The 15512-nt window shown below is 37.4% G+C and overlaps 1 protein-coding gene across 1 annotated transcript; it reads right to left on the reverse strand.

The window, feature by feature from the left end:
- Positions 1 to 355: 355 nt before the first annotated feature.
- On the reverse strand, positions 356 to 14705 carry ncaph (non-SMC condensin I complex, subunit H). The gene is made up of 18 exons (XM_044025184.1): positions 14590 to 14705; positions 12820 to 13039; positions 12237 to 12327; positions 11932 to 12024; positions 9937 to 10054; positions 9708 to 9844; positions 9312 to 9501; positions 9097 to 9179; positions 8365 to 8558; positions 7774 to 7919; positions 6897 to 7003; positions 5839 to 5958; positions 5491 to 5598; positions 4369 to 4512; positions 3978 to 4088; positions 2002 to 2078; positions 1233 to 1308; positions 356 to 580 (listed from the first exon to the last, which is right to left on the reverse strand). Exons 2-18 carry the CDS (start codon positions 13032 to 13034, stop codon positions 521 to 523), a joined length of 2070 nt encoding a protein of 689 aa, XP_043881119.1. The 5' UTR covers positions 13035 to 13039; positions 14590 to 14705; the 3' UTR covers positions 356 to 520.
- Between the last annotated feature and the right edge of the window lie 807 nt (positions 14706 to 15512).

The raw sequence follows: 15512 nt of genomic DNA on the forward strand, positions 1-15512 counted from the left end.
ACTTCAGAACACCACCAGTGGGCAGTGTCAGCCTATAGTAAATCAACAGCTACACAGAAGTTTAACCTTAACCCTAACCCACACTAACCCTAACCATTCCTGTAAACGTCCTCAAAAAATAACCTGGTTTTGACCGCAAAGTTTACAAAAATCTGCATAACTGCTTTGTCACAATAAATTAAATATGAATTATAGAGAACATACACAGTGTTTGAAATAAACATTGACAGCATTTTTTATTTAAAAAAAATTGTTTTTTTTATTTCTTTTGACAGAATAAATGATTTGTTCAGTGGCTGAGCAATTCAATTATCTACACAAACGATGAGGAGCACAGAATAAAAGGAAATGCCTATTTAAGGAAATAGGTCACACTCAGGTCTTTATTTTATATTTGCTAGAAATGGAATAAAAACATGTACAAGTAGCAAAGTGTCGCAGAGTAATTAGAATTAAAAAGAGATGGAGGAGGACAGAATAGCAGTGATTATTTATACAACATCGCATCATTCACTCTTCCTCACTGGCCTTGTTTGATGATGATATCTGACATGTCATCAACTTTCACCAACTCCAAATTCTGTCAAGGAAAAAACAAAAAGAAGAAAACAATCACATGTAACTACACTGAATACATTTTTAGCAGGGTTCCCACACGTTGGTTGACAGCAATTTCAAGGATTTTTCAATTACTTTCCAGGACCAATTCCCTCAAATTCAAGGAACATTGGAGGCGGGAGACATTTACCTAAACATCGACTTCTATCTTGTACAAAATTCAAACACTTTCAATGACACAGGTCTATTCAGGGAGATTTTCAAAAACTTTCAAGGATTTCAAGGACCCGTGGGAACCCTGTTTTAAGATCTAAATGCCTTCCTCTATATCAGTGTGTTTATATTAGGACAGGACAATCACAGAAATGTAATAGTTAATAACAATTCATCTAGTTTTTTGTTTTTTTTTAATCCTGTTTAAAATTGTGTTTGTAATTCATATCAGTTTTTAACACAATATTAACAATGCAAAGCCACCAGTGTGTCTTGACTGGGAATGAAATGAATGCAAAGAAAGTTACTTTTTTTTGAAGATTTTGACTTTTAGCTCTCACCAGTCTATGGTGATTAATGCATTAACCCTTTAACACATACTTTCAAAGTATAATTATCATCACCTGCAGGACGTTAATGCTGTAACATTGTTACTGCTTAAATAAAAAAAACACACTCACTTTTTCGTTGGCAAGATGAAGCAGAGCGACAAATGCAAGAGGTACCGACAGGTTCTGGGCCATTGTGTTAGGCAACCTGGAACAAAACAATACGGATTAATATTGGTGCGTTCAGGCAGCAGGACATAAAATCTGGTGCCTTCAGGGAAGGTGTAGTTATTAGTTTTTATCACAATAATATACTTTCCTTTGTTTACATCTGTTCAAAACACTAGCTCAGAGTGCCAAAGCTCCTTAAATGGAAACTTTTAGAAATGATGCTGGATTTAAAACTTTGGAAGGGCAGAACAATTAATCATTTTCTAATCTAAATTACAATTTGAAACGATTGCAAAGGCATCAACTTGGCGATTACCTCATGAAGCTCATTTTTGACCCCCAATTTATACATTTTTGTCAATTACTCTATTTCTTGTTATTTAAATCTATACTCTTCTTATATTTCAGCCTGTTAAACTATATACTTCTCTCCTACTTGGATATATCGATCACTTGTTAATCATTGTACCCAAAACTTTATAATAATAGTAATGATGAAGATTAGTTCACCAAGACAGAATGACTGAAAAGAAACCAGAAAATATTCACGTTTAAGAAGCTGAAAAATCAGGTGTTTAGATCCACTTGCTCATGTCTGAACTACAATAATACTTCTGTGATTTAAAGTCCAACACCAGCAGCAGGTTGTGTGATCCAGCCAAAGGTGCTAAAACACATGTGAAGTTTATTAATGCTGTGTCATGGCAGTTGTGGTTGGGTCTGATGGTACCTTTGAAGCAGCGTCTTTGTAGTTTGACTGAACACTTTCTCACCAGACACTTCTGGTTTCTCCACAGTCTCCACCTCCTGCAGGGAACATGAAGGCCCAGTTAATGACATGGACATAAAGGCATAGAGAACAGAAGAAATTGGTTTTTATGTGTTTTAGGCGAAATAGCAATTGGAATTTCCGAGTTCCTGTTGAAGGTACGCCCCTCAACTTCCAATTCAGAAAATCTGAGCAACCTTATCAAATCCGACACAGGATTCCAAGATAACTACCTCCATACAAACACTGCAACATTAATAGCTTTTGTCTTATTTGCTGTACACTTAGTGTTGTAAAATGTTATTGACTGGTGTGATCAACAATGTTATTTTCACGACTTCTCTCTGGAACACGGTCAACTTGGAGGTGTTGTCACTCCCAGTTTCAAATTCTGTAATTTCAATGTAAATGGAACGGAATATGAATACAGATCACGTCTGATACGTGATACCAATAATATCACAATACAATGATACTGTGATAATCAATAATCTCTTAATGTAGCTTTCTCCACCATTATCCCACTGTTAACTCTCTCTTCTTAAACCAAGTTTCCCTCGTTCATTTGAGCAGTGCCACTGTGAAGTACATGAAGGAGGGACACCTGAAACTGACAGGGACGGTTTACTTTACAGTGCCTTCATTTGTTAATTATAATATCAACCATATTGCACAAGGAAGGACAATGATCACCAAATCAATAGTTTGACCCCACCCCTAGGCCATAATATTTCCTCCACTCAGCTTCTGGCAGGTGTTAGGTAGTATGAGTTCAGTTAGTTTTTGAGGCAGAACTTTGTAGAGAGAGCAGACAGGAGGGTGTGTCAGCTGAATCAGTTGCAGTGTAGCCTGCTATCGCAACCGTTTCCTGACTGTGGGTATCTGGACGAAGAGGAATTCTACAAATGAAGTGGATATAAAAAAGGTCCAAGGGTAGCTAATAGAGTCTTTATAAAAAAAAGTGGATATAGTCTTTGGGTTTGCAAGGTTAGAATGGAGGTCTATGGGAAAATTAGCTTCTATTTCTCACTTGATATAAAACATCAGTAAACATTTTCCCATGGAATTAATGGTCTCAATTACTAGTTTCAGCTCTTCTTCAAAAGAACATGATGTCTATTTTATAAATTATGTTCCCATTGAGAGGACAACAGATGAGTACAGCACATGAGTGGACATCACTGTGACTGACTGCAGGTATTGTATATAAACAAATACCTGCTGGAAAACTAAAACATGGCGGTGCATCACCAGAGAATATTTCTTGGGATATAGAAAAAGTTGAAAACTTAAGTGACTTATACTGAAGGATTTCTCACAGAATATTAAAAATGCATGTGTATCTGTTCCTTTCTTTTTCAAAGCCAAAACATTGGGCACCAGATATTAAAAGGGTGTGATCTCCCATCAAATTCAACTACATCAAGATTAAAACTTAAAAAAGGCCACTGATATTTTTTAGTACCTGGTACCGAACTGTAGATCAATTGAAACTACTTAACAATCCTAAAAACATGGGTTAATCTCCAACAACTACCAGGGAAATGTCTAAAATCTCAATTTTTAACAGAGGAGTCTGGTGTATTATTATTTAGCGACAGCACTGCGGATCGCGGGCTGCATCACAAACCATGCCGCTGTATTTCAGTCCAGTGACTGTGTCAGATGGAGTCTGTGCTCCATTCATGGAGGAAGTACTGAACAAACATTTTGAATTAACTGATTCTAGTGATTTGATTCAGTTAAACTAAAAACAAATGCTTTAGAAATCACTAGTCACTCGTGTGTGTGTGTGTGTGTGTTAACTAAGTCACTGCAGTTTCACACAGCTGTGCAGTGACGTCTCCACACATACGTCGCACAGGTTCTATTTTTGTAGTGGAGATGCAACCTAAACCGGTCCATGATACAAGGCCAATCTGTCAGTGTAACTTTACCTCTGAGGGTTTTTCTGGGCTTTCAGTGAGGAGACTCCACATACTGTTCTTCAGCCTCTTCATATCCATTTTCTTTGCAGTCTTGGCATAGTTGATCTCAATCTTGTTGACCTACGGGAGAAAGAAGCACAACTGAATACCATCTGCTAACTTACCATGAGTACAATCTGTTTTACAAATTGAGCTTGTAGCCTTGAGGCTTCCTGCATGTCTTGTTCTTTGAGGGCCACTGACTGCAAATAATGTCATGTACTTGGCTTGCAATGTTTGAAGGATCTTGTGACTTTTTAAAAGATCGTTTTTTTTGCAAAACCATTTCATAGGTTTTCAAAAAAGATTGTTACTCAACCCTCAAGCAGTCCAACCTGCAGAGAAATCTTGTGTGACTCACTCTGTGGGGTTCCGGTACCAAATCGTCCTCTCCGTAGGTGGACACGCCCTCTAGATCTTGAGAGTGTGACGGTAAACTGTCCGCTGAAGGCTGTGTGTCGTCTGAACCAGCAAACCCTTCAACATCATCATCACTGTCACCACCCTGAGGAGCAGAGCAGGACAGACAAAGAGGTGCCACAAGCATGAAAATGTAGGTCAACACCAGACTCAGAGTGAGATGTTCGATCACAATCCACATATGTCGTGTTACTTTTCACTGATACTGATCAGCTGGTCTGAGCTTATAATTTGTGCAATGGGTCTATTTCCATCAGTGATATTGAAGTGATTAAACAGATGAATCAATTAATCCAGACAATTTTGATACGGATTCTGATTATTAGCAATTTTAGTAAGTTTAGATTGGTTATTATTAAACTTATATTTTATCAGATGGAGAAAATTGGCCAACCATATCAGCTACGGATGCACAATACAATTGACATATTAGTACCAGCCGATCTTGGCTATAAAATCAATTATCAGATTGTCAGCAAACAGACAAAGATATGACTAATGACTAAATAGGCTGCTACCTGCTTAACTTCTATACTGATGCCTTCTGCAACTATTATTTTTACATTTATTGATTTTGAACAATGAAGAAATTGTAAATCTACATCTGCTGTGACATCAGTATGAAAAAGATTGTTCATTTCACTACAGCAGAGACTAAATGACCTCCTCAGTTGGGTACAGAGAACAATTTACATAATTCAGTATTGGTATCGGTTATTGACCAAGTGATCCTGAGATATTGACATAATGGATATTGCGCAAACTATAATATTGGTATAAAATAATTGGCATCATATATACATCTGCCATCAGCTGCACTGATTTGAGCATCGGTTGCATAAATACTCACATCAAACTCGAATACATCATGTGTCACAGTCAGAATACATGGCAAATATTCTGTGTTCATATAACACTTTTTCCTACTCTTAGTAATCACTCAGAGCAGTTTACACTAGAGTTCTATAATTCACTCAAACATACATAAACCATTCAGCGTTCCCTGTACATATCACTGCATCCAACCACACAAAAGAAAGTCAGATCAAATAATATTTCAGACCTGAAGCCCTGGACAGAAGTTGGCTGTGTCATTGGCATTGTTGTAGTCATAGTCTCCAATGCCTTCGCCGAGCTCTCCAGACAACCTCTTCTTGGCATCTTGACTCAACTAGGGAAAACAAAAATGTGCATGATTAATTTCTAGTTTGTAATAATACGCATTTTTGGAGATTTATTTTCAGTCTGTGACGCCAAACTAAAATTCCCTGTTGGTCTGTGAAAGTATTTGGACCACACTGGTCACTGGTGCATTGATTCTACAAACAAAATGAAAGATGGTGTTTGTGCTCCTCTGCTTTCAATATTTCCCAGCAGCCTCATCAGCCGTCAGGAGTAAGTGAGGTCTCACCGAGCTGGAAGGTTTGAGGCTGAGCTGGGAGAGAGTCTCTGGGGCAAACTGGAAGTCTGCTGGTAGAGTCGACTTCTTATTGCCGGCACTGAGGGCAGACTTGGTGATGGTGGTGGCAGCCTGTGAAAGGAAAGCAGATGATGTTATTCTCAGCTCATGATTTTGACAGATTTCAGTCAGTTTCTCAAAAAACTAGAGAGAGACGGTATTTAGAGAATGAAGGCATTTCAATAAGGACCTCATTGTTTGGACACATAATATTGCTGAACCTAGACCTGACCTACTGCCAAGACTACCAAAAAATAAACAGCTACTGTAAAAAGGTGCCGACTTTTTTTTGACCAGGCAGTGTATAACATACTTTACAAAGTTCTTTTGAAGACCATAAACTAGTAAGTGAGACGATTAACTCTTCACAAAAATGTTCACTGAACTTATCAGGGGGAGAAGTAGAAGCTAATGTTCCCATAGACCAACATTCTTTTTGCAAAGGGGTTTTTAATGAAAATGCAAAAGTCTTAGTGGAAACCTTGTTCAAATCCCAAAAGGAAAAATAAAAGCAGAACTTGTGTTGAATAATTTAAGTTTGTTTTAAAGAAGCAAACTAAAATTCTAAATCAACTGTGATGTGAGTAAATTGGTGATTTTATTTTTAAGCCATATCACCCAGCCCTAGGCGTTGGTAATGCACAGCTCACAAAAGTGACTTGCAGCTACTACGTCTCCACATAATGTACTTTGAGCCTTTTGTGACAAACGCAGTCTGTTCAAAATTCCTCAGCTCCACTCTGATGACTTAATCTGCTATATACAATAGAATAGTATTTGTGATTTTCCTTTATGAACCACCAGAGGAAGCTTGAGTACCACAGCTTGTGAACCATGGCTTTATACAAACCACACAAGAAAAACCTACAGTATACCATTAAGATCAAAAACACTGTCGGGTCCAAACCAAAACTGATGTCACATTGGTTTAATTAATATGCTATAACAACCACTCTGCTCAGTGTACACATCTTTCTCAAGGAATATAGATTTTCCAGATTTTATTTTACCCTTGTGGTGCGGAAGTAGGTGTCGAAGTTGACGTCGTCGCTGAAATCTATTTCAAACACCTTCTTGGGCTTCCTCTTGCGTGTCTCCTTGTCAGGCAAATGGTCCACTATAGGAGATTAAATGCAAGAAGCGACATAGAAACAGTTAATTATAACACACAACATTTTAGAAACTCATCACAGCTGTTAAAAGGAAACACGAAAAGACAACTTTATACTTAAAAAAACCAAACTAAAATGTATAGTTTGTTCTATAAGGTGTATTTCCAAATACAGCATAAGTGTAATGAGATGGCTATTGACCAAACTGGTGCTGCAACTAACGATTATTTTCATTTAATCTCTACAGTGACAAAACTGACTTTCCTGTTAGTTGATAAATAGTGTATAAAACATTATTTGAGAAATTTACATGTGCTTCAGGAAGGAACCTTTGCTACAGCAGATTTTGATTGCTGAGCCAAGGAGAAAATGTATCAAGTAGAGCTGCAACTAACGATTATTTTCATAATTGATTAATCTGTCGATAATTTTCTCGATTAATCAATTAATAATTTGGTCCATAAATTATCATACAACCTTAAAAAATGTTGATCGGTGTTCGTCAAACCTGGAAATTATGATGTTCTCAGATGTCTTGTTTTGTCCACAAACCAAAATGATTGAGTTTTAATGACTTCTTTGTTATCCAGAGCAAAGAAATGAAGAAAACACTCACATCTAAAAAGCTTAAACAATCGGAAATCTTGTTTTAATCATTAAAAAAAGCTTAAAACCAATTATTGATTATCAAAATAGTTGTCAATTAATTTAGTAATCGATTAATAATCGATTTATCGTTTCAGCTCTAGTATCAAGTCAATCAATTGTCACTCACACTTGTGCTTTGGCTTGAACTGCCAGTATCCTGGTCCAGCCCACGCAGCCATGGTCCTGGGGCTGAAGTAGGAATATTCCCTGGGCTGTGAGGACAGTTGCATGCACATCGTGGCGATGTCTCCCTCTCCGATCGCAATCACATCTCTGCATTTTCATCACATCACCATTCAAAGCAACGCAAGCACACACACACACACACGCGCAAAGGCCTTCAATTAATCAAGGCTGACAGGTTTTGATTTGGACACACTTTTACCAGGATATTCAGGATGTTCTAATTAATTAAATATCTACTCTCCTGGTGAAAAAAATGACATTCTCCCAGTGAATATGTGAAGCAAACCTTAGTGTAACACAATTAAAAAGAAGAGTGCATAATGAAGGTCCTCTTATCATCTTAAATAAGGTTCTTATAGCTTTTAAGAATACAAGGAGGGAAAAGTGTGGAACATGCACAAAGAGAAGCACGACAAGCTTTTGCCCATTTGCCTCCTTAATCACAAGGTCTGCATTAAAAGGTTAAGTTATTGCGTCTTTCTGAAGTAAAATTAAATTCCCCCTTCAAATGCACTGGAGTTCACAATCTCACCTTCCTTTACCAGACGTAGAAGCCTCACATCCCTCTTTGTGTTCCTTGGAACCTTCCTCACAGTCACCGGGTCCGTCCTCATAGTCAGCATCAAAGTCAGGGCAATCGTCCTCTTCTGGTTCAGGCTCGGGCTCAGCATTTACATCAAATACATGCTCACCTTGCTTCATCTTCTCCAGGAGCTGATTCATAGTCTGACAAAAGATGCACAGAATAGAATAAAATATCACTTTATGTAAATGATTTGTGTTTAATAATACATATCTAAATACAAACAATAAATATGTTAAGATTGTGGATTAGTGTTTCTCTTTCTTTCATCACATGTCGTTATAAATCCTAAATAAAAGGAAAAAAACATAAATGAAAGCAAGATAAATAAAATCCAAATGACAAGATCAACTTGATTGTGTCAAGTAAGAGTTTGCAAATGAAAACAAATAATGAATAGAAACTATTAAAAAAGCAATAAAATACAGGGTAAAGGGGGATTTTTAAAAAAGGGATGCAAATGAGGATAATACACTTAACAAAAGATAAGATGATTCTGGGTTGTCGGCATTGTGTTTGTGTCCACCTACATTTTAGTGCTGATATGTATACAAGAAATGCAGGGGGAGGAAAGCTGAACTATGGATGCTGCAGTGCTCTGTGCCTTAACCAAAGAATTGCTGCTTCTGCTACCGTTTCATCTGAACTATGGAAGACGTGGTGCTGATGGGGATCTCTGACCTGCTCGGGGTTCCAGCTAGTGAAAGAGAAGTCCAGCAGTGAGGGGCAAATGGAGCTCTTCTCCTGGGAGCGCTGTAGTCCAGCTGGAAGAAACACAAAGCACAGGTATACTATACTGTATATCTGGTGGCAATGAGCAGTGTTGAAAGGCAACCTAACAACTTAAAATAAATGGAGAAGACGACATTTTCCCAAATTTAGTAAATATGTTTTACCCTTGAATGGAGAAGTGGAGACTGTCTGTGGAGGTGGAGGAGAATACGAGGGTCTGGACTGCAGAAGTGTCATGTAGGAGGGGAAGAGCAGCTCGCAACGACTGTTCTCACTGAAGAGAACTGGCAGGAAGACGCCAGCGGTGCTGCTCTCATCAAAAGATGAGGCCATCCGCTGAAACATGGGGTCCACCTGGGCAAGAGCAAGGGGACAAAGAATATTTGATCATGATTAGACTCATAAAGATGAGGTCAAAAAGAATTTACACAGTGTATGCACTGAAATGGAAATATTACACAACTTTTAATGAATCAAAGTTCAAGTCACTACCAATAAATGTTGCTTGATTTTACAGTGTTACTTTAAACTATAACCACCATAGCTAGTTTCCACCTTACCTCACACTTCCTCTCAGACTCTGCACTATTGATGTTGCTCAGATTCTGCTCCACTGTCTTTTTAGGAGGCCGCTTTCTCTTCGGCTGCTTTGCACTCACTTCAGCTCCTTCATCTTCTCTGTTCTCGTCATTCGTGTCTGTTTGTGGGCAAAAACAAAACAGAACAGCAGAAAAGTAAGTGGAAATGCCATCTAGTACAGTCATAATTCAGTGGTAAAGAATTTCTTACCCTCCCCTGGTTTGGTCTCGGCTCCCAGGCCACCGAGCACCCTGTAAGCATCAGCATGAACGGCATCCACCCTCACAGCATAGATCTTTGTACTGGCATCTAAAGTACCTGCTGCAACCTTTAGTAGGAACACACAAACAAAGAATACATCATAAATGCTGCTTATAGTAAAGATGGCAGAGAACAGTCATGCTGGAGTGACGGCATATTTTATTGACACCTTTCAATTAAGTTTTGCGGCTTGAAAGTTCTGCTCAAAACTTGTGAGACCTTAAACGGATAATTTTCACCTGGTATTTTAAGAAAAACATTCAAATATAGAGTAAACCATTCACACTTATTTTGCCAAAATGACTACAATGTATTTACTTCTATATTATCTATAATGACACTATTAACCAGGGCAACAGCTACAACAGATAACGTATAATATATTTCATTCAAATTAAACAATTCGGAGTGCCATTTAAAACTGTAGTGCTTAACCTTTAAATATTAAAAAAAACATTAAAAACATTGTCAAATGGGTTCACACAATGCTGACTAAATCTGTCAGCCCCTTAATGATTTTCTGTGTTTCTTGGTACAGTGGTGTTTAGATCTCGTGTGACATTCCCACACTGCACACAAGAAGGGATTCAATTTATGTCGACAAAGGAGATACAGTAGCAACATTGCACTAGTGAAGTGAGATGGCTGAGTATGACACAAAAAAGCACTCACAAAACTGTCAGAAGTGAATTTTACTGCTTAGAAAACCTGGTAGTTGATAAGCGGGAATCATCCCCACCCACCCCTGCTGTATATATTCCTCAGTCGAGTGGAATAGAGTTGCTCAACAAAGCCTGTTTACAGATGAAGGGTGTAGCATACTAATAATGTTACATTTATGGATACAAAACAGTGTCAAAATAATAAAAACAACAAGCATCAGGCAAGTGAGGGTTCCACACACAATTAAACTGAATACTTTAAATTTTGTCTAGAGAGTTGGCAGAGGATGATGAAATAACCATTACTTTATTATTGTGGCCACCACCTCTTGTTCCTGGGTTAGAATTGAATTGGTAGAACATCACAATAAGATGCCCTCTTCCACTATAAGCTCTGTTTGACTCCATGATGAAGACTTGAGAGCAAAATATGTCAGCATACATGTACTTTAAAGAGGTGAACTTCACACAGTTTGTTTTATTAAACAATGTTTTCATGAGCTTTCATGCATATTTGTAGTATTGTCTGAATATGATGGTACTTATTACTTAGCATAGATTATTTATTTGAGAGGCAGAATGGCACTATTTAAGTTTGTTGAATGAACACCACCCTTAAATATGTTCTTGAAAATATGATATATAATATAAATAAATAAAAATATTATATATGATGACATTTTCAGCTACTGATGTTTTAATCCATATTAGTAAAGACATAACAGCAAAAGTTCAGTCTCTGACTGAGGCATTGAATAGCATTTAGACAATAAATAGATGTTTGCTCTTATTCAATAGAACAAATGCACAAAGAGAAGATGAAAGAAGACAAGGAAGGAAATAGAGAGATGGGCCGAGTGACAGGGAATTCAAACTATTTAGAACAACATAAAAAGCAAAAGGAGACTGAGAGGCTCAGGGGGAGGAGGGGGTGAAGGCAGGAGACGACAAAATGCAGAAAGAGACAGCAGGGAAGGAGGATTGTGGAAGGAGACAAGGAGTAAAGAAATTACAAACATTTTAAAAAAGAGGTCATAAAGAGGGTACATCATCCCAGTGAGCAGGGACATTCCCACAATATAGACTCAAATTCCCAGCAAATTCTGATTATGTTTTAAAGAAAACACTCAAATATTCAATATTTTTAAGGATGTTTGTTAATTACACACTTTTACTGTTCAAAAAGACAAAATGGAGGCAGAACAATAATGACAACAATCACCAGAAGTTCCACACTGCAGATTTAAGGCTCCTAATGAAGTTCAATAAAGAATATTCATACCTTAAAGTTTGTGAGCTCAGAGTCCTTCTGTTTGAGAATATCCGCCATGTAATCAATCAGATGGAGACCAAAGGCATTTTTGGTGGTGATTTTCTGACGAAAAAAGATAATGCAATGCATTAATCTTTTACTGTTGCTTGAATATAGATGGATCACTTATCAATGACCAAAAGGGAAATTAAATTGTCATGTTTCATCAATTTATTCATAAGTAAATCATTGTATATCTAAAAAACCCAGGTCAAGAAGGAGACAAAAAGAAGAGCACATCCTCACGCCAAAACAGGACAATACATGACACTTACATTCTCAGTGGAGAGTTTTATGCAGGTGGAGTAATGCTCCGAGATCTGTGCATTTGACAACTTGGGCACGGCAGCAGGAGTCCCTGTGGCACTGCATACAAACATGAGATTATCCTCAGGCTTTCAGGAGGAATATTACATGGCAGCAAGAAATGTGTTGACAAAGTCATGATTTAATAGGTCATCAGAAATTAAAGTCAACTCTTCCTTTGTTATATGTCGCAAAGAAAGCAGAAAATATTCACATCAGTGAACCAGGTTTGATAATTAAAAAAACAAACATTCAAACCGATTAATTATTGTATTTTAGCCATTAATTAATAATGTATGAATAGTTACAGCTCTAATCAATATATTGCAAGGTTATGCAATACACTTAGTCAAAAATAATTTAACAAAAGTTAAATATATTGATATGATGTAGGGCTACAATGATTATTTAATCAACTATTTTGACAATCCATTAGTATGTTGTTTTTTGTTTAATTATCTGACATTTTGTCATAACTATCAATATCAGACAATCAATGTTTTGGGTCATATCGTCCAGCTCTAGTTGGAAGCTTTAAACTCTGCAGCATACCTGTGAGATGCAGAGTCGTTAAAGGAGGAGTCCGTAGCAGTTTGAAGGTCAATGACTCTTGACCTTCTCCGCTGACGACGTTCCTGCTCGTCATCGTTGCCGGGGAAGGCTGCGAGCAGTGGTGTGCTGCAGGCTACAGGGGACTGACCCTTGTTCTTCAAGGATGATGCCCATCCCTGACGAACCCGGGAGATGGGTGTGGAGGCTGCGCTCATCTTAGCTGGGGAATTCAAGAAAAACAGTAATTAAATTAAAATATCATTGTTTTGAAAGGATAATGAATGAACACCAAATCCAAAACAGCTGGGCCACTGTGTAAAACATGAATAAAACAGAATGCATTATTTAACTAATCCTTTTTGAAAGAAATTTGATTAATCACAGTGGATCACCCAGTATCACCTCAGTATTCTGCATTTTACACTCTTGTATTTATTTTTAAACTCCAACTACTGTGTTGATCCTGTCCGTTTTATTTCATCTTTACTTTTTAATTAGTCTGTTTTATTTTATCGTAACTTTTGTGTTTGATTTGTCTTCTTATTTAAGATGTAAAGTGCCCTTGAGGGTTTGAAAGGCCTTTACCCATTTGATGTACATATTTCATACTTATTCTACACATTTAAAACATAAATAAAAATCCAGATTGTTATAATATGTGGATATATGTCAAGCAACTTTTGTTTAAACCTCTATTGAATCACATGGCAGAATTAAGTCATGTAGATATGGTCAAAACAAGCTGCTGCAGTTCAAAATGAGCGTCAGAATGAAGATGTGTGATATATAAATGGGATATAAGCGACTCTGGACGTGTCGTGGTTGTTAGTGCCAGATAGGCTGGTCTGAATATTTCACAAACTGCTGATCTACTAGGATTGTCATACACAGCCATCTCTAGTCAGTGTTTACAGCGAATGTGTTTACTGTGTCCAAAAAAAGAGAAAATGTAAAGTGAATGACCATGATGATGGGCCACAGCAGCACAAGATCTCCTGTGTACCTCATAGCGTAGCCACTTACAAAAATGAATAATGAAAAGGCTTGCTGGTTTTATATAATGTAAAGGTAATAGGCAACAGTGGTAAAAAAAGAGGAAAAAAAGAAGATGGAAGATTTGAAATGTTCAGCACATATAACATATATATATATATATATATATATATATATATATATATATATATATGAATATAACACAATAATCTTTGCTTGATTACTGAATTTTTTTTTTTACACTGTGTAAAATAAACAACGAAAGTGTATGTTAGTGCTTACATTTATTCAATAAGAATTTAACAGCAGCACATTCGACAAGAAGATTTACACATAGTTAGTGTCTCTCTCCACTACCAAATGTTTTTCATGAAAGCATATCTAAAATAAGTACGTCTGCTGCTTTGTGTGTTCTACGTTCTACAATCTCCGGTTGTCTAATGAAACCCAGAACCTGAACATAAACAAAAAGTCTCAGTGGAAAAAAGCTTCAAACTAGTGATGCAATTTATGAGTTAACGTAGACAGTCTCGATGCGGCAGATATGATATTAGCACAGCGCATATGACGAGATAAGTTGATTGCCGAATTACATAGATATAGAGGGTTAGGTTAGATAAACACAGGAAACTGGTTGCAGACCCACAACGAGCATCACAGCATAAACACGCTAGCCCCGGCTAGCATTAGCTAGCTTTAACGTGTTTTCATTTTCATTACACACAAAGGCCCAAACAAAAGCTTCTCCACGAAACTTTCTTTGCGCACTCAACATACCTGTGAAAGTGTAATATCCGGCGTGGCTTAATCGTGACTGCTTTTAACCTGTAATGTGTACCAGGAGAGCAGAGCAAGCTGTGGTTTGCCTCCCTGTACAGCGTTTGAATTTTTGCGCCGAACGGTTTACGTTTCTCCGCCTACGTCATGACGTTAAACCACGCCCATGTTTGTTTTTCTCAATGACATCCATACGACAGAAAAATTGAAGGTGTGTGTGTCCGCGCGTGTGTGCTCTTGTATTTGTCTCCTGTTTAGAACCTTTTCTGTCATAAACACTGTTCTTGCCAGGACCAGTAGTCCTCATGGAGACCAAAACCTGGTCCCAGTGAGACAGAACCTAATTTCTGAGGAACATTTTATGTTGGGGTTAGGGTTAGGGAAATTGCTTTGTTTAAGATGTCCTAATGAATGTTTATGTGTGCATGTGTGTGTCTACTTGTTTTTGGCACTTCACTGGGACCTTTTCTGGTAAACAAAGGTTAGCAAGGGTTAGCAAGTATGATTGCCTCTTTGACTGTTGGATATGTTCTTCCACCAGAACAAGGCCTGGAACATATTTGAAAGTTTTTCTTGCGTGCACGCGCCTGGTTTACTCGAGCAGTGCTTGTTGTAATCCTGCAGGATCAAGCACAGCAGGAGTTGCCTAAGGTTGGAGAAGAAGAAACACAAACACTTTTTTTTTGCATTAAATTTAATAAAACATGAATATTCAATGATAAAAACTTGAAAGTTCATCCAAAGAAAGAAACTAAGAAAAAGAGATGATTAAATTACTGTTGATTCATTCTCAATAATTTAACATTTCATACACGGCAACTCATTGTGCTTTACATAGAAACAAAATAACAGTTCAAAGTTCATTCAACATTCAATTATAATTTCACTAAAACAGAGTAGATTGAAATAGAAAAACAAAACAA

The sequence above is a fragment of the Solea senegalensis genome, linkage group LG5 (assembly GCF_019176455.1).
Source record: "Solea senegalensis isolate Sse05_10M linkage group LG5, IFAPA_SoseM_1, whole genome shotgun sequence".
Lineage (NCBI taxonomy): Eukaryota > Metazoa > Chordata > Actinopteri > Pleuronectiformes > Soleidae > Solea > Solea senegalensis.